The sequence below is a fragment of the Pleurodeles waltl genome, chromosome 12 (genome assembly GCF_031143425.1).
Source record: "Pleurodeles waltl isolate 20211129_DDA chromosome 12, aPleWal1.hap1.20221129, whole genome shotgun sequence".
NCBI classification, from domain to species: domain Eukaryota; kingdom Metazoa; phylum Chordata; class Amphibia; order Caudata; family Salamandridae; genus Pleurodeles; species Pleurodeles waltl.
Genome location: NC_090451.1, coordinates 217,085,089 through 217,111,736, shown reverse-complemented (window position 1 = coordinate 217,111,736; position 26,648 = coordinate 217,085,089). Strand labels below are relative to the sequence as shown.

The 26,648-nt window shown below is 43.6% G+C and overlaps 1 protein-coding gene across 4 annotated transcripts in view; it reads right to left on the bottom strand.

Moving 5' to 3' along the window:
* Nucleotides 1-26,648, bottom strand: part of LOC138267469 (mitochondrial inner membrane m-AAA protease component AFG3L1-like) — a 431,197-nt gene that overhangs the window by 264,731 nt on the left and 139,818 nt on the right. For all 4 annotated transcript variants that reach the window (XM_069216427.1, XM_069216425.1, XM_069216426.1 and 1 more), the window contains one exon: nt 19,313-19,450. In XM_069216427.1, the coding sequence (XP_069072528.1) occupies nt 19,313-19,450 (138 nt within the window). The remainder of the gene's footprint in view (nt 1-19,312; nt 19,451-26,648) is intronic.

Genomic DNA, 26,648 nt, shown 5'->3' with positions numbered 1-26,648 from the left:
CCCTTAATACAGCTAGAAGGCAGGCTGAGGCCCAGCAACTAAAAGAGCCACACTGATTCTGTCGATAATCAGCACTACTCACCCTATACCCTGAGCCCAATGGCTTTACCAAGCACCCAGGAAAGAGCAAGCATCTTGGAACCTTGATTAGATACAGATCAATCTGGTCTGCTTGCGTCAATCAATTCTACTCTGACAACTGCAAAAAACATGCTCACCTGGCAATCGGATAAGCTTGAAATGCAATTAGACCTCATATATATGCATTAGCCAAATCCATTAATAAACTGGAATCAAAGTTCACATCTTTGCAACAAAGAGGGTTAAACATCAACTCTGTAGCAATGGGCAATACTACATCTGTAAGTGCATGCTCCTGTCTGCAGATTGTGGATAAATTATAATCTCTACCAGAAGTCCTGTACTCCATGGTTACTGAATGGAAATCAGCCTTCCAAAGCTCTGGCATAGCCAGGCCATTAGCGCTAGACACAGAACATGCCAGCTCTACAGATCAGGCTGTAACAAAAGCATCCACTCAAGAGGTGCACACTTCCCAAACAACCATCTCACCCCCTGGCCCTTCAGCAGGACAATCACCCTAACCAGCCCCTCTTTCCAGTTTCAAAGGATAACTTACAGACGAGACCCATACCCTGCAAAAACCTCTTTCGCTTCCCCAAAACGGCACTGCAGCAGAGATATGTAGAAATGCAGACATACCCAATGATCTGAATAGTAGAACGCCACAATGGACAAGATAGCGAAAAAGATTAAAAAATGCAAAACACAAAACAAACAAGGCCTCATTACAGACACAGCAAAACACGGAAAGTAGGACAGCACCACCAGACGACCCTAGCATATACCCTATTTTCAAGGGCATGAAAACTGACCCGAAAAATCAGAAGCATTATGATGACGGACAGGCAGCAGGCAACCAGCCTATACTGCCACCATACCGGAACTGTAAACACAACAACAGCAGAACGAGTAAAAAAATAATTGAGCATGAAGACCAGATACCTTTGACTGAATCCACACTTTATTTCAGAAATTTTAACTCCCTTTTGCCTTACTCCTTGAACTTTGTCACTTTACTACATAAACCTGAAGTGCAAAGCTGTAATAACTAATCACAATACAATAGGAAATACTCCGATAGAACCAAAAGCTAGAGAAGGCGGGACACAGGGATTAAACACTCCAAGGAATAGCACGCCCTCTGCTGAACTAGTTCTTACACCTCATTACTGCTCAGAAGGGAGCCATTACATCCTGAATCAGTCGAATCTACTGAGGCTATTCAAGGCATTATCAGAAGAGTATCATAAAAACTGAGAATATTTTAAAGGTGGCTTTTAAGGTACTACCCGGACACAACAATTACCGGGAATCAACTATAATAACTTTAAGCCCCCCGACACTGGCTGATTGGATACTGGCAAACAAGCAGGTCCTGGAGGAATGTGGCATAAAAGTAGAGATGCCTGGTCAGACTAAACACCCCATCCCATTAAAAAAAGAACCCAGTGAACCACAGCAGCAAAAAAACAGTGTCCTAAAAGGGACAGGCAACTCGAAGGTAGCAGGGCAGCATACCAACCTTTCCATATTATGCACCTACTAGACTACAATGAGCAGCACTAGGACTGCATTCCAAGCCCGAGGAACTGAATCCAGCACCAACAGAAGCTCCTCGATCCCTCAGCGTATCAACCTGCAATATACCCAACAACAAAAACACAGTAGAGGTGCTGCAGCTCCATCTGACACTTGTCTCATGGCATGTGGCAGGCCTGACTAGACTTATGAAGTATGACCGGGCACAATTGCTCCTAAAAAAAGCTAACATAATATGCGTACAAGAAACATGGCTAATTTTGCCATTGGCAATCCCGGGCTTTCAAGATATACAAAAAGTTGCAGTCAAAATAAATATATTCGGCATACCATCTGGCGGCCTTTCAATATATTTGAATGTCAATCTTGACTTCACTGTCCGAGTGGTTCCCACACAAAATAAAATGCTACAGATAGTCAGTCTGGAAATCTAAATACCAAAACATCAAAAGTTAAAATTCCTAATAGTTCATCTTTATTTTAGTAAGTTCAGTCATGAAGGAGCAGAAAATATGGCCCACTTAGTAGATACTCTGGACGGAATACTTTGTGAACACATTAGTTACAACGTTATAATCTGCGGAGACTTTAACCTCAGGTCCCTGGGAGTGAAGGCAACAGCTGAACAACCAGTATCTATGGCCACTCAATATTGCCATGATTTCCTTAGCAAGCAGTCTTTTTTCCTTTCAGCACTTGGAAAATAAAAGTTTCCATACACAATCATTCCCAAAAACCTTTCAGGGTAAACGCACCTTGGATTATATCTGCGCCTCAGAGGAAATCATTAAATGCCTGGTCTCCTTCGAAATCCGACAAGTAAACACTAGCGATCATCTCCCATTCATTGCAAACATCAAAACAGATATAAGATGCATGGAAACACACAAGGTAGTAGGAATCTCTCGAGGAGAATCACAACTAATCAGGCGGATAAAATGGGGTCCAGTGGCAACCTGGTTATACAGCTCATGGATGAAACTAAATGGCCCCACAATGCTGACAACAGCTGGCGACACACTTTGGGCTAACTGGTCGGATATCACCAACAACCTCTTGCAGCATGCAGGATCATCAAACATTTCACAACAGAACTTCAATAAAATCCTCCCCCAATCTCCCATAATGGAAAGCAAACGGAGACTTGGTAGACAGAGTACAACACAACAAAACTAGGAATGATGTAGAGAAAATGTCGCTAACCTTAAAACTACGGAAACACGTTAAAAAACACAAACGGCTGATTTGGTCGCTAAAACAAAAACATGCGGAAAGCGAGGCTGCCCATATCTACTCCTTGATGGGAAAGCACAATCGTGCTGATTTATGGAGGTACATTAAAAACAAGGTGGGACAGAGTAACCCTTGAATCAATGCAATAAACGAAAAAGAATGGATAACATGTCAAGAAACAGTACACAGATAACCCACCGGTATCTGACCATCAACTGGTTAAATCTGGCACATATGCTACCCTGCTAGCTCGGACTTTGCACCTGCACCAAGGGAAATTTCTATCATCCTGCAAAATAGGAGATATCAGGGGCACCCAGTCCAAATGGCATCCCTGCACAAATCTTCAAAGAAAACAAAGAGCTTTAGTCCCCGTTTCTGTCGGCACTCTACTGCTCCTGTCCGGAATCAGAGGAAATACCCCCAGCCCGGAGAGGCTCCATAAGGCATCCAATTTTTAAAAAGAGGCGGATAGACACGACCCAACCAACTACCATCTTATCGCCCTATTAGACATCGAAGCAAAAGGCTTTGCCTCTGTCCTCTCGGATAAACTACAGAACTGGGCAGAGGGCACTGGGGTAGTACCGCTCTGCCAAACTGTCTTTAGGGCAAAATCTGCAACCATAGATAAACATAGTGTCTCTCTCATTTCTTCTGATACATGAAGCAACTACTAAAAAGACCCCTCCATTATTCACATGCTTTGTAGACTATTCTCCAGCATTTGATGCAGTGGACCGGAACCGGCTATGGAGAAAGCTCCAAAACTGGGGTGTTCCAAGCAAACTATTCAGGGCAATCATTTTACTTTACTCATTAACCTGGGTAAGAGTTAAGCTACTGAGCTCTGCCATTAGCAAGAAGATCCCCACCACCAGCGGGCTAAAACAAGGTTGCATGCTCGCACCTCTGCTATTCAATCTTTACAGCAGACATTTCACAAGCACGAAAAAAACGCAAACCTGATCTCACAAAAAATTGATAATCTCAGACTCATCCTTCTGCAATATGCAGATGACATTGTCTTGTTGGACCACTCAAAAACTGTCCTACAAAAAGCACTTACTGCTTTGTAGGAGTATAACATCGCAAATAAAATTACGGCAAATCCCTCAAAAACGAAAGTAGTAATTTTTGATGGGCCATTGAAACATCAGCACCTAAACTGGAAAATGGGTACACTCAACATCTGCAGCACAGACTCCTATAAGTGCCTGGGCGTCTGGCTATCGGCTAAGGGAAAGCCCAAAGTTCATCTTCACCACTTGAAGGCAAAAGCTGATTTCATAGTAACTAGACTATGCCAGTTAAACAAAGTCATGGAAAGCCCAACCGCCAGCATAATTTTTCAAGTACTGAAAGCTTCTTTCTTACCAGCATTAAGTTAGGGGCATGAAGCCTACCTAGGTCATCTTACCACGCAGATAGAAAAGCTTCAAGTGAAAATCTATACAAGAATATTCAAACTCCCACAATATCTAAGGAGTAATCTGATAAGCTTTGAATTTGGGCTGGAAGGCCAAAACTGGGCACACACATGGGGGCTTTCCTGAAGCACTACCGTAAATTAATCATGGCACCAACACTCTGAAATCATTTCTTCACCACATCTTTGAAACAGTCAAACCCATGGACACAATACTTAACCACAGCACTAACAGGATTACAAATTGATCAAGCTGACCTGACAAAATTGGCACAGTCACAAATATCCATCAAGGCGATCCAGAAAAGACAGATAAAAATCATTTTCCGTGCATGTGATCTGGGAAAATTGAGCAACACAGCAGTGCAAACAGCGGTGGCGGCATCCTACAAGAGGAATACACAACATCTGGCACCCCAGCCCTACTTAGCTAGCACAAGCAGGAAGGCCTGCGTGACATAAATTGCCTTTGCCAAACTGCTTGGCCTAAAAATAAAGGAACTAAACCCAAATTGGCGTTCCCTCACCGGTATAAACTGCTGCAGACTTTGTGGTTATAAAACAGAGACATTTATCCATCTATTATGCTATCTGACACTGCTGAATGAACAACGCACTTCACTAAGACCTCTCTTCCTTCGCCATGGCACAAGATCTTGCTCCAAGGCTAGAACTTTGGTATTCACCCTAAAAGAGCCAATAGAGCTGGCGAAATTTGGGAAATTTATTTCGCAACTGAAAGCAAAATTAAATGAAAACTGTACGTTGAACTGATTACATTTTTAATTATTTAACTGCTATAACCTAATATCTTATTTTACAAGTATGACGCCAGGAATATACCAAGCTTTGATATCTATTGCTGCACCTCTTATTTTTCTTTAATTTTATTAAGCCTCAATTGTAACGGTTTTACAAATTAAGAATTGTGATTATTGTTCAACAGTGGTGTATTACTTGCATCACTAGCTGACTTCTGTAACTGGTCACATTATGTGTTCTTTGCTAAGATTTTAAGTAATCACGCAATAAGGTTTTGAGGACTGCTGTGGAAAATAGACCCGGAGTAACCACTCCAATACAGGTGGACTCTTCAGATATTTCCACTTAGACAATTAATACTCAACTGGTCAAGGTTAGTCTTATTGTCCTTCATTTGGGGGGTGGGGGGAGGGGGGCGGTCACTCTTTTCGGCATGGTTACCCCCACCTTTTGCCTGGTATCAGTGTGCTTAGACTGTTTTCACTGTAATCCTGCTAACCAGGACCCCATGACTGTGCCCTCTCCCTCCAAATTTGGTTGCCTACGACCTTTGTGCACTCCACAATTGACATACTAGGGTCCATTTTAAGTCCCTAGTATTATGGTACTTAAGTACCCAGGGCATTGGGACACACGGGTCCCCCAAGAGCTGCAGCATGTATTATGCCACTGATGGGAGCCCATGCAAAATGTGTCTGCAGGCCTGCCGTTGCAGCCTGTGTGAAAAGGTGCATGCAGCCTTTCACCCCAGGTTACTACACTAGGACACTGTATGAATTATAATCAGGGTCACTGGAATTATGCAATTTTGTAGCCTCAGCATTTTGTTCTTAGTTGTGGATTTGCTGGATTTACCACATAGACCATCGTCTGCTACATAATCTGCAACTTGCAGGTTGTAAGGAGGTAAGAAGTGTAATACATTTTATGCCACTAGTGCTCTCTACACCACAATGAAAATTCCTCTGACTACAGGTGGACCTAAAACAGGTTAAATAAACATTTATCTGAAGATGAAGTAGATTTCAATTCAAGTGGATTAAAAGATTAGCTATTTTGACAATGTTGGTACACCAACTGAATCTTACACCATTGAATGTATTTTGATTTAAGGTGGTTTTGCACAAATTAAATAGTGTAATCAGCACCAAGGTACGCCTCCACAGCAGTTCAAAAACAAACTTTAGGTCACATTTTTGCATAGAAGCATCCATTAAGCTGATTAGGTAGCCCTGTAGCACTTGTGGTGTAGTTAGGTTACACTAGTGGAGCACAGAGATTTTGATTCATTTCAGTTCTAGCGCATCTTCCATTGTGTATCACATTTCAAGTCATAGACAGATTTTGTTGTTCAATGGTTAGAGACTTGTTATTGATGTTACATTTTGTAATATGTTGCTGGCTGAAAGGTGGAAGGGCGAGTTTGGGCTTGTCCAAGAGAACTGTAGTGAGGGCCATGGTGGGTTTGCAGATCAGGCATCAAGTTCTGTTTTAATGAACCATAAAACTGCAAAACCAGCATCCGCAAATTATTGTTTTGTGGTGTTTTTAAGTTCTGTTTTTTAAAAAGTGAGTAAAGGGAAAAAGAGCTGTCGAAGGACAAGAGGGTGGACTGTAAAAGGAAAGTAAGTCTGGGTTTGGCATACCTGTGCACTGTTGATGCTTTCAGTAAGATGGTGTGATGATTCTTTGTTAGGAAAGACTGCAGATTTACAGTCTTCAGGTTACCAGGCAGGGGCAGCTGGAAACGCACTTTTGCCTGTGCTGGACTGAGTCACACTGGCAGAGCGGCTTTTTAATGCAGCATGCTTTCCCTAAAGGATATAGGGCGGAGTTAAAAAAAAAAAAAAAAAAAAATCAACTTTTAAAAAGTTTGTTTGAAAGTAGACCGAGGTCTCCTTGACCACTGCCTACTCTCCAAAAAACGTGTGCGCTTTTACATTTGCAAAGGGGAAGGAGTCCCAAGAGGACACCTTTCCCTTTTGCAAATAGCTTATCACCTCAGGTTGGGAGTTGGCATAATTTAAATGTGTTTTAACCACATTTCAGTTACAAAACATTGATACATACCAAAAAGAATCACTATTTGGACATTTTAAACACAACCCTTCCAAATAGCAATTAATTATGTCCTTCTAAACTTATCTTGCGATTCAGTAATACTTACTAGCCATAAACCCTTTAATTGAGCCAATCACAGGTTTTGCAACCACTGGCTTTGTACATCAGGCCAATTTCCTCAATTGCCTTGAAAAGAAACTAGTGCTGGAGATTAAGACTGATGCTAAGAACAATTTTACGACATAAGGTAAAGTGAAACTTGCTCCAGTCCTGAAATCTCTCCATTATAGTTGACAAAAAGCAAGAGTGACCTTCAAAACACTTTGCCTGCCACACAAGGCATTTAATAGGTGATCACTGAACTATCTCGCAAACATGTTTGGGACAGATGTACTATGAATCGAGCTGCAAAGAAGGTGTGCAAATTGTGTACCGATTTTATGCAAATTGATTTAGATTTTGTGAACCAATCTATGTTCCATCATGCCAGTTCGCAAAAAACACCTTTTGGAGTGGATCGCAATTCCACCTACCTCATTACTTTCCATGAGGAGGCTGAAAATAAATTGTGACTCACTTCAATTGTATGCCATCACAGGGATGGTGGCCTGCCGGGGGCATCAGTCAAACATGCCTGCAGTTGCATATAAACAAAGGATTTTGTTTAGTAAATGTAACCAATTTTCCATTAAAGAAACCAGTTTTGTGTTTAAGACAAAAAAAAGTTTATTTACGAGTTGGCAGCCCATTCCTAAACAGGCCACCAATACCTTCGCAAACATGTTACCATCACTTTGAGTAGCAGGTAACCTATCAGTTGTTTGCAATCAAAACTGCTGTTGTAAATCATTGATACATAGCATTCTGAAACACCTTAAACACACCCTTCCCAAATTTTGATTTGTTATGCATTTATAAAGCTACTTTGAATTTAGGTAACCACTTACCGAGTCACAATATGGAGTTAGTATATGTAAAAAATGTAAACCATGTGAATTAGTGAATCGTAAGCTTTGTAACAACTAAGTGGCTTCAAACATCCAGCCCCTGGTTCCAAGACAGCATGACAATGATGCTTCAATTCAGGGCTCCCATTCATTGGCAAACGTGCTCATCAGGACACTAGTCATTAACAGGGATTGGCAAAGCCAATCGGTATCTGCAAAGGGAGAGCTTAATTAGAGCTGTGCAAGAAGCACTATATTATTGACACTAGAGTTTGTAAGAGGCTTCGGCGAAGCGCACGTCTGGCTGCGGCGGAGGCGGTTCGAGGGGCTGCCCCAGCAGGAGGTGGAGGACCTTTAAATTTTAACTTTCGCACTCCCGCTCGCGGGAAGCGCGCGTTTGGCAGCAGCTGCGGCAGCGGTTGGAGGGGCTGCCCCAGCAGGAGGAGGAGGACCTTTAAATTTTACTTTCGTGCTCCCTCTCGCGGGAAGCGCACGTTTGGCAGCAGCTGCGGCAGCAGTTGGAGGGGCTGCCCCAGCAGGAGGAGGAGGACCTTTAAATTTGATGCGGTGGTTGGAGGGGCTGCCCCAACAGGAGGACCTTTAAATTTAACTTTTGCGCTCCCGCTTGCGGGACGCGTGCGTTTGGCAGCAGCTGCGGCGGTTGGAGGGGCTGCCCCAGCAGGAGAGGAGGACCTTTAAATTTCACTTTCGCACTCCCGCTCGCGGGAAGCGCGCGTTTGGCAGCAGTGGCGGTTGGAGGGGCTGCCCCAGCAGGAGGAGAAGGACCTTTAAATTTTACTTTCGCGCTCCCACTCGCGGGAAGCGCGCGTTTGGCAGCAGCTGCGGCGGTGGTGGTTGGAGGGGCTGCCCCAGCAGGAGGAGGGGGACCTTTAAATTTGACTTTCGCGCTCCCGCTCGCGGGAAGCGTGCGTTTGGCAGCAGCGGTTGGAGGGGCTGCCTCAGCAGGAGGAGGAGGACCTTTAAATTTTACTTTCGCGCTCCCGCTCGCGGGAAGCGCGCGTTTGGCAGCAGCTGCGGCGGCTGGAGGGGCTGCCCCAGCAGGAGGACCTTTAAATTTTACTTTTGCGCTCCTGCTCGCAGGACGCGGGCGGCGCCCGGGCCAAGGGCGGGCCCATCCTGTGCCCGTCCGTGACCAGCTGAGGCTGGGCCGGGCCCCCCTGAGATCTGCGGTTCAGGAGGTCCTGAGTAACTGGCATTCAAGTAAGATCTGCTAATTGAGCAGTTTTACTTATTTATATATCCTATATTCCCATAGTTGGTTTGTGCCTTACTTCTATTGGATTGGGTTAAACACTGGCGCCTTGCCCCTTTATCATCTGAAAGACGATGGGTAAAAGGAAAAGCACCACACATGGGGCAGAAGGTGCACATGCTGTGCCTGTTCAATCATCAATAACTAGCTATTTATCTTCAGTTATTGGGGTTATTGAAACTGAAATTGTCCAAGTAGAAGAAAGGATTGGGGCGGCTAATAGCCTAACTCAAAGACCTTCTCTAGAACCTATGACTCTTATACAGTCTGTAGACTCTTTAATCGCCCCCCATAACTCTGACTCCCCTCAATCTAAAGACAATTTTAATGCTTTGCACTCCTCAAAGCCCCCTAATGTAGTTAACACTGAACACTTAGTTGCCACTTCCCCTCCTTTAAAAAAAAGGAAAGCTGGAGGACATCACAAGTGCACCACGCTGTTAGAACAAGCGCCGAAGGCCAAGGAACTTATTTCTCCACCAATGGAGGCCCAAGTTGAATTAGGCTCAGACTGTAGGAACCTAAGTGATAACCATTTACCTAATTTGGACTCTATTTTTAAACCCCTTTTTGTGGCTTTAGAGGAGAAACTAATATTATTAATTAACTCTAAATTTAAGCAGCTACAAGAAACTGTTTCTAAGCTCTTGTCTCAGCAGTCTACAATAAAAACTGGTATAAATTCCATTTCTTCTACCCAGGAATCTGTGTCCGATCCCAAAGACTCACAGCAAGTTAATTGTTTAATGGATCATAATCAATTATCGGCACATTGTATATCTACTCGTTGCTTTTATGATGGTTAATCAACAGATTCTCCGCCCACCCAGACTGGTGATACGACTGCTCTGCTGAAACCTGATACAGCTTCCAAGCCCAGATCTTCCACCACTCTAAAGGAGGTTCTACAGCTTCCGCAGGATAGTATGCCATATGTTTTAGTCCTAGCCAATGTGCCCCCACTTGATTGCACCCAGAAGGAAGATACTCACGCCCTAATAAGGAAATGTACACATTGGATGAGGCGAAAATTTAGATATCAAGATGATCTAAATAACAGAATAATTATGGCAAGAAGGGTGAAGTGGGTAGGTCTGTCTAATAAAGTATATGAAGGTGATTGTATAGTGATTAACTTTGCAAATTCCCGTTTTGTTAATCACTTGCTGGCGACACTGCCATTGTGTGTGAAAGGGGACGGTGGGATTAAAATTCACTCGTTATGTTTTTTCTATGGGCCGACTACTTAATCACCTCTTTTTACGAAGGATTCCCATGGATTAAATGCAGCCCTGACAAAGGCACCTTTACTGAACCCCATTCTTGACCTTGAGGGCAACCAAAATCTGTCCACCCTTGATGTAAACGATTGACAAATGGAGGGGATGGGGTTTTCAAATTATATCATACAGGAAAATGAGTTGGTGGGAGGGCATATACTTTTGGAATCACTTATAGGGTCTGAAGAGCCAGTTAGCTTATCACAGAACTTTATAGATACTGCCATAATTAAGGAGCCCGGGACAATGCCCCAGGAAAGTATCGATTTTTGATCCTTAATTAGTTGGAATATTGCTGGGCTTAGATCCAAAGCTGAAAACTCAGAATGGTTGGAGTTTATATCTACTTTTGATATCATTTGTCTTCAAGAAACTTGGCTTACGGTACCCTTTTATTTAGATTGTTATTATTCTGTGTCCAAGCCAGCTCTTCCATCCAGAGCGGGTAGAGCAAGTGGTGGGCTTCTGATACTCGTGTCATTACTACTTCCAAAAATTGAGGTTTGTCTGATTTTGTCTTCCGCTTTTTTTTGGTGATCTTATTATCAATGACTGGGCGGAAAGATATTTTACTTTACAATTTTTACAATAATATTCCGAGTATTGCCCTGTCAGGAAGCCTCGAAGAGCTTACAGACTTTTTAGACTCTGCTGGAAAACTCCAGGACAGGGAATTTGACATGATTTGGGTCGGAGATTTTAATGTTCAATTGTGTAATCATGAATTACCCTATTTATGTGGCGCCTCTATAGAAGGCAGAGAATCACTTACTCACTTTATCCACTCTAATTTAGGCAATGCCCTGAATACCCTTATCTATAAATTTGATCTTGTTTTTGCAAGGGACATGACAAATAGTCAGATAAGGGAAATACCCACCTATACAGGGAGCATGAATGGTAGCATTATTGATTTTATTCTTATTTGCTCTTCACTTTCTCGTTCAATTGTGGATTTTAAAATTAAATCCCATTGTGCTAGTGACCACAATCCCTTGAGTATAAAATTTGCTTTTAAAACTAAGGTAATTTCACCTAGGACAGTATGCAAGGGAAAATAGGTTTTTAAAAGAAATATTGGACCCCGTATGAAATGGAAGAGAGTAAACCCTAATACCTTTCATGAGAACCTTATAACACAAAATAAGGTCCATATCAATACCTGCTTGTCTCTGCAATCTACTTGCGTCCATCTTATAACTGCTTTTGAGTATTTAAGCTGTGCCATTTCTGAGACACTGACGTGTGCCGAACATCCTAAAGGCATAAAACTTCAACGTTGGTTTAATTCAGCCTGCACGGCCGCCCATAGAGATTTAAAAACAGCTATTAAATCTACACCATTCAGTCGTGATTTAGTTAAACAGGCTAGGGGCCGATATAAGTCAGCCCTTGAGGAGAGGAAGAATGAAATACGCATGGAAAGATCTCATGGCAGCCACAGAATTGAGGGATCCCTCTCAATTTTGGAAGGTGGTTAATCATGCATATTTTTCAGGACAGGTTAATAGGGAGGAAGACTGTCTGATACCAGAGGGGGGTCTAAGCAGAAATTTTTTCATCCGTATTTCAGTCCGCAAATAACATCAATCATGGTGCGGAGGTATGTGGCCTCATTACCGGCTACTCCCATTCCAATTAAGAGTGGAATTTTACTTGAGACATGAGATCACTACAGCAATAAATAAAATGAAATTAAGGAAAGCTCCTGGCCCCGATGGGGTTCCAGCGGATTTATTCAAATCTTTACCTGATTTGTGGGTTCCGTTAATCACAAATGTTCTGAACAGCGCTATTCAAAGTTCTATCCCTCCCTCATGGTTAATGGCAATAATTGTCCCGATATTTAAAAAGGGCAATAGGCTTGACCCCTTTTGCTATAGACCCATTTCTCTCATTGACATTCTATCGCCAATTCAATATGGGTTTAGGCCTAGATTAGGCACAGTGGATCAGGCCCTAAACTTACACCTTATTCTTAGCAAATATGTTATTGCAAAAAGGGAATCTATCCACCTAGCCTTTACAGACCCGTCCAGTGCATTTGATATGGTGAATAGAGTGAGATTGTGGGAAATAATGGACACAATGGGGGTTGAGCAAGATTTGTTGGATCTGATCAAACATTTATATTCTAACCTTACTATTACAATTCAGTTGGGACAACATGGCGAGAGATCCCATCCCCTTGCATCTAATCGGGCGTTAGACAGGGCTGCACTTTGGCACCTTTCTTATTTCTGTTGTACATAAACGGCTTGTACAACTACCTAGCTCAAAATGGTAAGGATTTTCCAAGGATGGGTTTTAGACAATTGCCGATTTTATTGTATGCTGACGACGCCGTTTTAACTGCCCATACTTCCAACGGCCTACAGACCCTCTTGGACCTTTTTTTAACGCACACACAAGACCTTGATCTGAAAGTTAATTTTAAAAAGTCACATGTTATGATTTGCGGTCCTAAAAACACACGCACTAAAAGTTTTACAATTGGGGGGGTGGGGGGGGCCTTAACAAAGGTAAAAGACTTTTGCTACTTAGGTTTGTACCTAAGTTCCTCTCTGTCATGGAAATTCCATTTGAATTTTAAGCTTCAACAAATGGAAAGAAATGTTGAAGCAATCTTTCGCTTTGCCCGTAGATTGGGGCATAGACCGGTTCATCAGATCATCACACTTTATAAATCCAAATGTGTCTCGCCGGTGATTTATGGGGGTGGTCTCTGGGGATATACTAGTTCAAGTATATTACAACGGGCAGAGAATACATTTCTTCACCGGCTACTTATGGTACCCAAGAATGTAGCGAATATTATATGCCATGAGGAGTTGGGAATCGGCTACATTACAGATTTGATAGATATTGCCCCCCTTCTGTTATGGATAAAAGTATGGTCAAATCCGGCAGCTACTTTAACACATGATTGTGTAAAAGATTGTATTTCATTAGCAAACCATAATAAAATTCCATGGTTAAATTTTGTTCATAACTGCTTTCGAAACTTGGAGTTTATGTATTTTAAACCAGAGCTCTTGCCCGCCAATGCGAAGGAAATTGTTAAATCCTGATATAAAGAGTATGTTATGAATCTTAGATACCAAGTGGCAGAGAAATTGAGTTCTTTTGATTCATATGTACAAATTCCATCATCAAATTTGATAGAACCTTATTTTGTTTGGTTTCCAATCCCCTCCCTATATTCTTTACTTGTACTTTTTAGATTCAATATGATACATTTTAGAGTGGCATTTCCAACAAAATGCGTGTGGGGAAAAAACATTACCGCCATGCCCTTGTGACAATTTCTCCAAACAAAGTACTTGTCATTTTTTTTTATTTTGTACACTCTATTCAGCTCCTAGGGAAACCTTTTTATTACCTATTTTGCGTAATTTGCACACTCTTTCTCATAAAGAAGGATTGATTGGCATTCAAAGCCTCTTGTCCAAACAAATATGCAGCTCTATTTTAAGTTTTATCAAATCTGCTATTACCATTAGGAATCGATAAGAATTAGTAATGTGATTATTTATTAATGGAATCTAAATACTGTTTTATTGTTGTATACGATTTTATAAGTATTTATTATCTTATATTTAGTAGGTTTAAGTGGTACGTTTAGATTCCATAGACCTGCAGATTGAGGAGTTTCGCTTTTTTAATTATGCAATAAGCATTGTATTTTATGATGATTTATATGTATGCATGTGTACTTTTATGGCAACACGCCGAATGAAGTTATTTTGACTGACTGACTGACTGACTGAAGAGGTTGTGTGGGGTCTGGGGCAGATAAGTACATTGCGGAGCCGGGGGAGACTTACAGACAGTGAGCATGCGAGCTCTGGACAGCAATGGGGGTTATTAGGAAGGCTCTAGGTGTGGTTTGTGGAGAACCCTTGCTCAGGTTTTATGCCTGAGGGGGGGAGGGGGTTTCTCGGACACAGCCACCAGGGTCTCCTCCATAGGATGCTGTGTCCATGATGTCGGAATGGAAAGCACATTTCCTGGGGCTGCACAAGATGCACACAGAACAGATTGTGCATGAGGCACTGGGGTTTATTTCACTATCTCTGGAGTTGCACAGGATTCCGGTTACTTGCGGTCTGTGTTGCTGGAGCTTGCAAAAGATCAGCACTGCAGGGGTTTTGAACAGGATCTCCATTCCCTGAGGTTTGTATGGGTTTCCGTCCTCAGAAAGAGGATGCATTCCCTGATGTTTGCTGGGAAGCTATATTATTTGGTATTTGCACCGGAGTTATATACATTACATGAGGGTGACTGCACGGGCTGGTTATCTAGGGTAGATACGGGTGCACATGCTCTGGGTTGTAGCTATGTTGTATAGGAGTTGAGCGGGCACGGTCTGAGACATCCTCATAGGTTTCACATTGTTGGTGGCAAGCACGACGTCAGGGGTCTGAAACGGAAGATGCGCTTACTTGGGTATTTCCAGTCATGAAACTAAGCCATGCACGATCCGGCACTCTGCCCTTTCCCTCAACAGCAAACTTTGCTGCCCCCCTTTCCTGAAAGAAGAAAGCAAATCCTTCATAGCGGCAGGCATGTAGCATAGGAAGGGATACATATTAATTACCCCAGGAGGCGATACAGTGAGAGAAATACTTAATATGATATGGCATGTTGGGTTATCCTGCTACTACTCCTGGAGCATAAACAAAGGTTATTCTTCTTTACCACCTAGTGATAGCAAGCTAATGCCCCACGCCTCTGCATCCCCTTCTTCCTTTGTGGTAAGAAGCATTCTGACAGTGGACAGCTCCTACTTCTATCTAATTCATGCACCCACCTTTACCATCAAACCTAAGTTGTCCCTTTCTGAACACCTAGTTCCAACTAGTATGATTCTAAAGCCCCCATGGCACAGTTTAAGCTTGTCATGGGACAGCTGGTAGGCGTTCATCGACCAATGCGTCTATCTTCAACAGTAGCGTCCCTGGAACATGGCCCAGCATGGCACAAAACCTGCTGACAAACTTTAACCTCCTGCCCAGGCCTGTGGGTACAGGCGCATGTCCTGTGCCTATGCTTTCCAGACCCTGATTCTTACAACTGTTGATTCTCACACAGAATACATGGACACAAATATATATGTATGTGTGTACGCACACATTTTCAATCAAACATTTATAGTGCAGCAAATCACCCGTGAGAGCCTAGAGGCACTGGAGATTTATGCTGCTGCGTGGAGGAATGATCACTCGAACATCCAGGTCTTTAGTTCTTTTTAGAATTGCTGGAGTGACTGCAGTCCTGAGGTGTAGGAGGAGGTTGTTCCAAGCCTTGGCTGCCCAGTGCGAGAAGTAGCGTACTCCGCTGTTGGCTCGACAGATCCAGAGGGTGTCTTTCAAAGGAGAGGGACGCTGATCTGAGGTGTCTGGTAGGTTGGTGAAAGGCCAGGCATGTGTTGATGTATGCTAGTCCTTCATTGTGCAGGGCCTTGTATGCGTGGGTCAACATCTTAAACTTGCATCTCTTCTGAATCAAGAGTCAGTGTAATCGTTTAAGATGGGGTATGATGTCAGTCCTTCTGGGGAGGTCGAGTACGAGTCTTGCTGCAGAGTTTTGTATTGTCTGGAGTCTCTTCAGGAGGCATGCTGTGATACCCTATATAGAGCGTGTTTCTGTAGTCCAGGCTGCTTGTGAGGAGGGCCTGCGAGACGGTCCTTCTGGTGTAGGTTAGGAGCCACTAAAGATCTTGCGAAGCATGAGAAGGGTGTGGAAGCAGACAAGTGAGACTGCGTCGACTTGTTTCTTCATGGATAGCCTGCTATCCAGGATGATGCCAAGGTTTCGAGCGTGGTCTGTTGGGGCAGAGGGTGTGCTGAGCTCTGCGGTCCACCATGTGTCAGCCCCAGGCAAGGTGTTGTTCCCAAAGAGGAGGACCTCAGTTGTTTCAGTATTGAGTTTGAGACAGTTGTTCTTCGTCCAGTCCGCTATGTTTACCATGCATCTGTGGAGATTAGCTTTTGTGGTGAAGGGATTATCGGACAGTGAGAGAATGAGCTGTGTGTCATCAGCATAGGAGATGATGTTGAGTTCGTGTGATATGACAGTGATGGCCAGAGGGGTCATGTATGTGGGTCAAGCTGAGGGACAATCTTTGGGGGACTCCACAGATGACCTTCTTGAGCTCTGAGGTGAACAGTGGGAGACTGATTCTTTAGGTTCTGCCAGTGAGGTATGAGGCAATCCATTTGGGGGCATTTTCTTGAATCCTGATGTGGTATATTTTTGAAAGTGCTAGGGGAGACCCTTCCTCTTCACTGAGTGGATGTGCCAGGGCTCTCACATTATGACATTCCCTTGTCTCCAATATAGGAAGCAGACGCTATTAAGAGTGCCCTATAAAAGGAGCACACTTTTTTCCTGATGCACGTAGGGTCAAAATGACATTTGTAAAATGGTAGAAGTGAGCTAAGCGGGGCTGCAGAATAATTTTACAAACAAATGATTGTATTAGTTACAAGCTAAGGGCATTTTTGATGAAATAGTTTGAGTAGTGTATACTAGTAGACGCCTCCCACATCACCACTGACACTTTGCTGTATATAAAATATATTTTCTAATTACAATTCCCAGTCTCTCTGATTTAAACGTGAGTTGATTTGGTGTTGGTATGGCAGTGGAGAGTGCTACATATCAATGTACAAACAAAAGTGATATACAAAGGACCCAAATCCTTTATTTTTGTATAGAGTTTGGGTTGCAGGCTCTCTGTAGGTTCGGCATGGGGAACTCGCAAACACAAAATTGGCACAAAATCGACCTTGTGAGATCTCAGGGTTCGTATCCGGGCGATTTATTTTTAAAGGCAGAGTGCTTGTTACCAGAATGTATATACTTTCTACCCTTTTACTTCTGAAATGGGGACAGAGAGGTGGCAAACACCTGTGCCCACAGCGCAAAATAGAAATAACCCCAGCACAGTCTGGTTCTCTTTGCCCTTGCATTCAACAGCAAACTTTGCTGCCCACATTTACCTGAAAGCAGAAGGCAAATCCCTCATCACAGCCCGCACAGGAGCAGGAAGCAGTGGCTGCAACCGGTGGCACCTGATTAATTAAAACACTAGCACTCCTAACGAGTGGTCACCCATTTAAAAGAAAAAAGTAGTCCTTAAAAAAAAAAAAAAAAAAAGATGCAAACGGACACTGCGTATGGTTAACATTAAGTTAGGCGGTGCTCTTGAGGAAGGCTAAACACAGAAAGAGGCATGACGTATGCATGCCCTTAACAAATGGGGAGAACGACAAACGGAACGACGATGGAGCCAGCCAATGGGAAGCCCACAACAGTAGTTACAGTATGTCTCGGTTCGAGACACCACATGCGCGCCATCTAGAGCCGAGCCCTAAAAAGCAGAGTGATTGTGTGACTGATTAGGATCGCAGGTTAGCTACTTTGAAGGATCGTGATTTTGGTACAATAGGGTGATGGTGCTACAAGTTAGGCTTGACATACATTAGAAGATCTGTTCATAAATGCACTTGTTTTTGATAAGCTGGGCCATGGTACAGCTGGTCAGAACTGTGGAATATTTTCTGATTTGCTTACGGCCCAGATCCTGGAAGAGCAGAGATGCTGCAGGTCAGGACTGAGATGCACTGGTAGAGCGGCTTTTGAATGTTGAACTTTTGCAGTAGCAAGTTTGGTACCATCTGGGACCATGTATTGCAATCACTGACTTTTTAATTTAACAAGTTGATGCACTCAAGAATTTAGACTTACTGTCCACTTTAACTAGGCTAACCCACCTGAAAACAATATCTATAAACTCATATAACTTGAATAGGCATCTTGTAATGCTTCCAAGGCTGCAGGTCATGCTTGAAGTGCATTGGCTTAGCTGTTGGTGAGTGCCAGATATTATTATTAATTTGCATGTGAGCCTCTGGGTTGTGCATGATCACGACAACCCATGATCATGGTGCATGATCATGAGGGGATGTGCGAACGCATGTAATCAAGGGACAGACAAGATGACTTGGGAACTCTTCCAACCTCAAAGCACAGCATCCTTACTACATTTATAGCATATCACTCTTTACTATATAGAAAAGCACCCTTAGACCAGAGTCTCTAATATATGTATCTTAAATTATAACCTTCCCCATATACTGCAAGAGTTCAAATAAGAGCTTGAGGCCTCTATTTCCCCCACAAGAAGTCCACTGTGAAAAACCAAGAGCTGCCCCTTAATAAACTCTTTTGCCCTAGCTACACTCTGATCCCTTAATGCTTGCTGTTATGGCTTGCCTGAACACCACTGAATGCTGGCCAGTGTTATGCCCCCTGCCATGAAAACACTAATGAATCGCTGGAATTTCCTCGCAATCTGGAAAAAATACCAACCTTCCCGTCCCCATTTACACCCTCCCTCTGGATTACAAAATTAAATGTTTTCAGCTATTATGTTGCAAGCAAAGTCAGGTCTTGGTAGGACTACGCAGAGTAAGCAAGGTTTACTGTATTTTCTAAAGGAAATTAAAAGATGTTGTAAAACTCAAAAACCATGTTTAAACCAAAAGTACTTATGAAAATATATTTTAACAACCTCAACGACCATTGGTGATGGACAATATTGTAGAAGATGGGCCATTCCTAAAACATGTTAATCTGATTTGCTGCACCAGTTCAGTTTGTGAGTAAAACATCATGAAATTCACTTTATGCTTACCCTAGCAGGCCCAACACCAACAAACATTTCCAAGAATTCAGAACCGTTCACAGTGATAAATGGAACATTGGCTTCTCCTGCTGTAGCTTTGGCTAGCAATGTCTTTCCTGTCCCAGGTGGACCTGTGAGAACTGCTCCCTGGTGAAAAGAAAATTGTATCAATTCTTCAACTGTCAAGGAAAGTTAGATCAGATTTCAACAGTGTACAAAGAGGCCACTAAGTGCAACAGGGAAAAGAAATTAAGAAAATCATAATAGCAAATTACAATGTTCGATTCACATGTAAAGACTAATTGATCTTACATGTTTTTTTATTTGTGAGCTCAGTAAGCAACCATTTTGGGTGGGGTTGGGACACAGAGGAGACATCCTTCCTCATATACTGCTCACCAACAAGGACAAACAATGACAAAGGCATTCCCTATTCCTTGTAAGAATTACTGCCAGAGGATGCCAGCATACCAGATCAGAGCAGCAAGGCCTAGATTTCCATGACATAAGACCAGTGTATTTTGGCCTTAGGAGAAGTGGGCTTTACTGGTTTCAATATACCATTGATAGAGCGCATTTGAGAAGTGACTGACTGAGCCAGTTTGCACAAACAACACAGTGCATTGTTGAGAATGCACGGTATGCACACATCAAAACACAGCACTGAGAGACCATGCCATTGAAAAGAGTGGACTTGAACAGCAAGCGTGTCAGCCAATGCACACAGCAAGAAACAGATAGAAACTGCACCATATGCAGAGCAAGAGACTGCACCTTTAGCAGCGAGAGAATGTACTACAGAACAGTGAGACTAGAGGCAAGCATTTGGCAAGGTAGGGGACAGCATACTACTACCGTTGGATAACTTGCAGTACCCACTGGTCTGTAACTGTGGTCCTCTAATGATGCGGAAAGTGCATCAACCAAATGCCTACTGGATAATCATGTTGCTGGGAGGAGGAAGACCACAGGTGTTGTGGTCGCCTTCTGGCAAACACCTCCTCTGAACTCCAAAAAACAAAACTATAGCAGGAAATTCAACAGCTGAAAAGGTGTTTGTTTGGTATGAGGAGCTCACAATTAACTGCGAAATGCATAGTACTTCTGACAGTTGTCTGGTGGCTGTGGCCAAACCCAGTGACCAAGCCATGTCTCTGCTTTGCTCAAATTATTACAGGGAGCATTTGGCCTTTTCGGCAAGGCGCTGCTCATCAACAGTATGTCCATGAGTATAACCTGTATGTCTCTGGAAAACCATGTGAAATGTACTCATGTATGTTTGTCAAGTCAAGATCAACTGTAAGGATGCAGTCGATTAACTAAGCAAACAGCCTCTTCCTGTGGCCTGTTAGGCTAGAATTAGTTAGAAAGACCATTTCACACAAGGCATGGAGGCATGGATGTAACAAGCAAGATGACAGGTAGTGTTCACAAGGCAAAGAGGCAAAACGTATATTGCCCAGTGAGTCTGGATTCCTCATTGGGTGGGGTAGTCAATAAGGACTTGGGACGAAGCTTAGTAGAGGAATCTTGGACAATTAAGGACTAATTGAAAGGCAAGATATGGCCAGCAAACATTTCGTGCCTTTTGAGGTGGGCCAATGACACCTCACTAATGGACTATTATCGGAAGCAAACGGGGGGATCTCAGAAAACTTGGTTTCATGGGACGAAGAGCTGGCAACCACCACAGATGGTAGGATGATCTCAGTAATGTTAGATGTGACCTCAAATATTGGTGGTGAAGTTCAAGAATGTCTTCCACCTTTCTAACAAGAGGAAGGAAAAACATAACTTCCTTTGTGGGGGACCGGCAGGGAATGTTACACCATTCTCAAAGGATGTGTTAGGACTACTTTTGTTTTGGAGGTATTAAGTCCAGCATCTGTATACTGGGGAGGACACAAATTGTCTTCCTCATCTTTTTATCATCCTTACTAAGTAGGGGTTCAGCCTTAATTGTGACCAAGGCGTCAGAGTATCAGCCAAAAGAGCTTGCAAGTGAGCAATCGGTTTTGGTCTTGGAAGGTTCTCAGGAAGAGGCTTGGATCTTTTTCCTAACCAAAGACAAAAACAGCTCATTTGAAGGGTGTAGATAGAGGAACCTTCAAGACTAGGTTGAGGGCAGAAGAATCTGTGCCCCAGGGCACTGAAAAGGGTCAATAAGTGCGGAGGCAGGAGATTCAGGAGAAACCCAAGTTTCTCCTGAATCTCAGTCAACCTAGAAGCAGGAAACTGCATCCTACAGCAGAAAAGTGAAGTGAGACATCAGCAGATGGTGTCTCAAATTCTTGCAACAATTTTCCAAACTTGCCAGTGGCTCTGAGGACCGTATCCAACGAGGAATTAGTCACCAGCTCCCAACCCCTCCTGCAAAAGAAAGCTCCTACTGAAGGAGAAAAAGGACTTCTCCTTACTGTGCAGTTCGCAGTATCACTTCTAGTGGGAAGGTCTTACATGAGAACAATTTGTGTTCTGAGACTTGCCTGCTGAAAGAGAATGGGAGAGAGCAGGCTCACCCAAGTGAACCTTGGCAAAGAACAGATTGCCCTCCTCCTCCTAGATCATCTTGTGACACAGCAGTGCCTAATCTAAGTGCAAATCTGCGTCTCAACGCTAGTTCCTTGCTTGACTGCTCCAGTGCCCTCAGAGGTGGGACTCAGAAAAAGTGCAGTTACAAATCTCTAATTTTGGACCTTTTGAGATGGCTAGAGACCACTCCACAGAAGAAGGAAGAGGATGGGCAGTGAGTGGAGCAAGTCCAGACCAAAACGTCCTGCAGTACCACATGAGCAAAACTACTTTGTTGTACATGCCTATCCCAGGCAATAATGCTTGGCGAACGTGTGCACTGGCGCCCACGCCATAACCTGATGAATGTCAAGGAAAGGCACTCCTTGTGCCAAAAGAGTGGTGTAACCTTGGCTCTTGTATATGGGCCCTCAGTATTGCCAAAGGTTGCTTTTTGGCTATGTATTGCAGATCTTAATGCAAAGGATTATCCACCTTGACAGAGTAATTTTCTGCACTGCCTTACCTTTCTTTGCCCCAGAGAATCCCATAAAAAACAGATTTTTCACTCAGTGGTCTCTGGTACAATCATTTGAAAACATTATGGCCCTGTCTTTACAAAGACTGCTTTTTCGTCAATACCAGTACATCTTAATACAAAGGTCCATACCTGTTTCCTGCACTGCCTTTCCCAGCTAACTCCATGAAAAGCTGATTGTCCACCCCATGGTCTTTTTGTATAATCAATGCAAAACCTCATCGCTCTTTTAGGGTACAGCAGATGGAGTCTCTTTTTTTGGGTGAGGGGAGGGTCAGGGTGAGACGCAGGGAAAGAACGCTGGGAGGATGATGGATTCTCCAACATAAAAGGGAGTCATGACTTTTGGCAAGAAGACCACCCTGGTCCTCAGTACCACGTTATCAGGCAAAAAATGAGTTGTAGGGTGATTTCTCACGCAGGAGATGAGCTGAAGTGATTGGGAAGAGAAGCACAGTCTTTAAAGCTAAAAGATGCAACAAGCAACTGTGCAGTGGCTTGAAAGGAGTACACTTAAGGAAAGTGAAGATCAAATTAAGGTCCCACTGTGGCATCAGAAAAGTCTTGCAAGGGAACATGTAGGTCAATGTTATAAACTTTATAACAGATGATTTCAACAAGGGCAGTTGGCTCAGTAAACGGAAAAAGGCCAAATAGGATGACAACCCTCAATGGTTCTCAATGAAAGTCCTTGCTGGGCCAAAAACAAAACAAACAAAATATATAAAAGTTTGGCTTGCAATGGGCCTGTGTTGTGGACTCCACTCCAGGCTATAAATGTGTCCCAGCAACTGTCACAAATAGACTTCGTAGAGGTGTGCCACGCAGCATGAAAAAAAATTCACAACTTCAGGAGGTAGATCAAACACAATCAACTACTGCTGCTCAATATCCTTGCCCAGAGATATAGGATGTGCAAGCCTGGTTGCAGAACCCTTCCCTGCTGTTGCAACAGGAAGAGTCCTCCCGACGAGGTAACCTGATCCCAGGACAGATGCTCCTGCTGCCTAGTTCTGTATAACACACTGCCCTGGCCCAATCCAGAGCCATTAAAAAGACTTGTGCCTGGTCATTCCTGATCATCTTCAGAGCTTGGGACAGGAGAGGTGAGAAGGCATTCGGGAACCCTGTGCTCCACTCCATGCTGAATGTATATTCCAGAAAGGGCCTTCTTGGAAACAACGGCACACAAGATATTTGACACTGTGTGTTCTTAACAGTGATCAAAAAATATAGGCAGGGTTAACCCCATGGTTGGAAGACTCTCTGTGCTACCTCAGGATGTAACCACCATTGGTGATCTACCAAGCACCGCCAGCTATGCTCGTCCAACCTGGCATTGAAAGAACCCACCAGGTGGTTCACAATCAGGGATAAATCCTGATGCCCCAGCCAAATCCATAGGTGTAGAGTCTCTTAGGACAGGAACCCACCCTGCCCTGCTTATTGCAAGACCATATTGAGGTGGTGTTATCCGTGAGAACATACGCCAGGTTCCCCTTCAATGATGGTAGAAGGCATTCAAGGTCAGACAAATGTCTACAACTCCAAGAAATAGATGTGGAGCAGGTATTCTGCTGGAGACCAGAGTCCTCTTGTCAGCAGTGATGCACCCATTACCAAAGTAAGCTCTGAATGAGGAAGGAAGAAAGGTCTGCTGCTGGTTCGATTGCAGTTATGCAGCCGCCAATGCAAATCTATTGTAGTCTCCTCTGAAATCTAGATGTATTTAGACGGTTTCCCTTGGTGCTGGGCCCACAGAGACTTCAGATTTCACACGCAGAGTCTGCATATGCCACCTGGCATTGTTGAGGAGCAGCATACAGGAGGCCAATAAGCAACAAAGCCTTAGAACCATTCTCACGGAAACTCAGGATTGAGGCTAAAACATCGGGATCACAGACCGGGCTTGATGGACATGTTATGACAGACGGAAGGCTCAGAATTGCACGTATCCAGCACGGCTCCTATAAAGTGAAGCCTGTGCAAAGGAATCGGGTACAACTTAAGCACATTGATCATGAACCCCAACAAAGTTAGGAATCTTGGCTTCATCTGAAGGTTGTCCATGACGGACCGTGGCGAACCCAGCATTAACAGCAACCACTGAGATAGATGAAAAATGGTGTTCACAAAGTCAAAAGGTGTGCATTGACCACTGCTGTCACTTTTGTTAACACCACAGGAACACTGGTGAGGCCAAAAGGGATCAGGGCAAATTGTAAATTGTCCTGGCCTACCTTGATTAGCAAGTAGCATGGCTGCAACTGAAGGACAGGCATGTGAAAATATCTGTACAACAGGTCTAAGGCCACCATTCAGTTGCCCGGAGTAAGGGCAGACCGATTCTGGCATTCTGAGTTTGTTCTTCACTAGGAGGTGGTTCAGCAAGCAGGGATCTAAGATAGGATGAAGTCCTCAGTCATTCGTCAGCATAAAGAACTAGTGGAAATAACAACCACTCCCTATTCCGGAGTGTGGTACTCTCTCTATGGCCCCTTTGGACAGTATAGCATGCACCTCTTGCAACAAGATGGACAGGTATCACTATGACGTAGGCATAAAATGCTGCGGGCTGAAAAGGTTTGGAAGGTCATAGCCCCATTGATTGATCTGGAGTATCCATCTGTCGGATGTGACAGCTTGCCATCCTCGGAGAAAATGTTTGATTCTGCCTCCCATAGGGTGAGTATGCAACGCCAAGTGTAAACTAAAGATGGCTGGAAGCTGATGCCATAGGACCGGGTGACTAGGGACGTCGCTGTCCCTGGTGACTGGTACAGGGTTTCTGCCCGATCCCCACCCCGAGCCATGAAAAGCCTGAGAGGACTGCAGAGAGATTGGTGTTGCTTGTATGCCAAACCTCTGGTGTAGCTTCAGAAGGGCTAAAACTGATGAGCTCTCTGGCAGGTTTTGAAAGGCCCAAGGGCCATGCTGTGACCCAGCTTTCCATGAAGAGTTCTAAGGTAGAATCAGCTTTTTCACCAAAAAAGTGCAGAATCCATTAAAAGGCATTTCCATCAGGGAAGTCTGCACATCACAAGAGAGGCTGTACATCTCATCAATACGTGGCAACGGAGCACCATACTAATGTGGATTTTTTGCCCCAAACATAAGGTAGTGTCCAGACCATTCTGAATCACTTATTTGCCTGCATCCTAGTCATCTTTTATAGTTGGGATACGCTGGCAAGATCTTGCTGACTAGGTCACAGAGGGTATGCATATATTGTCCTAATAGGTAACTTGCATTAACTGACCTCAAAGTTAGGATGGTCAGTGACAACACTTGTTCCCCAAATGCCTCAATTCACTTTGATTTCTTGTCGCGTGGGTCATGGGAAATTAACTGAGATTTACCTTGCTAAAGGAACCCTGGACGGCCAGACTCTCTCAGGAAGGGGTTGGAGTTAAAAAAAATAAAAAAATAATCAGCGTCTCCTGGGGCAAGTCTATGGTATCTGGCTACCTACCAGTTCACCAGTAGACAAGAGGAATGCGTGGACCAAGAGCCCATGAATGTATCAGTTGGGGGTTTGTTCAGAAGCAGTAGGAATTCAAAGGAAGCCTGCCCAGGCTGTAAACATCAATAAGAACATTAGTCTTGACCGCTAAAGAAGGTTCATGGAAAAGGAAGCACATTCTTTCGTTGGTGGCCAAAGGTGGAGGTAAGTGACATTATCAAGTCCAGTCCCCCTTTGAAAGTCCTTGTATGAATTGTCATTATCATAAAGTATGGGAAAATCATCATCTCTGCTGTAATTGTCTAGAGGCTACAAACTCTGGCCAGAATCGGAAGCAAAAGGTTGGTGGAGCAACTGAAGGCAATTACGTGGGAGTGGCAGTGTTTTGTCTGAATCTAACTGTACAGTAACGAGGTCTGTCAGAGTGAAACCAGAATGCGATCTCAGTCGGGTCGACATGAATTCGGCTCAGAGTCTGACATTAGCAAAGGGACCTCTCCGACACCAGCAAAAGAGCCAATATAGATTGAGAAGCTTGTGTTGAAATCGCCACCTGAGTCAGTACAAAACATGAGGCAGGTCAAGAGGCACAGGCAGGCCAAGGACAGATACATCGCCAATAACCCGACTGGAGACCCCTGTGGAACCCGAAGAGTTACAAAAATTGACAACATGGATTCCCAAATGGCCTTGATTTGTCATTCATTATGGGAGCTTAGGGTGCTTCAGGAACAACTGAAAAATCGCTCCTCAATCAGCAATCCAGAGCAAGACTTAGTGGCATCTTCACGCTTGCACAACTTATCTGAAGACAGAGACTGGTAAGATGGGAA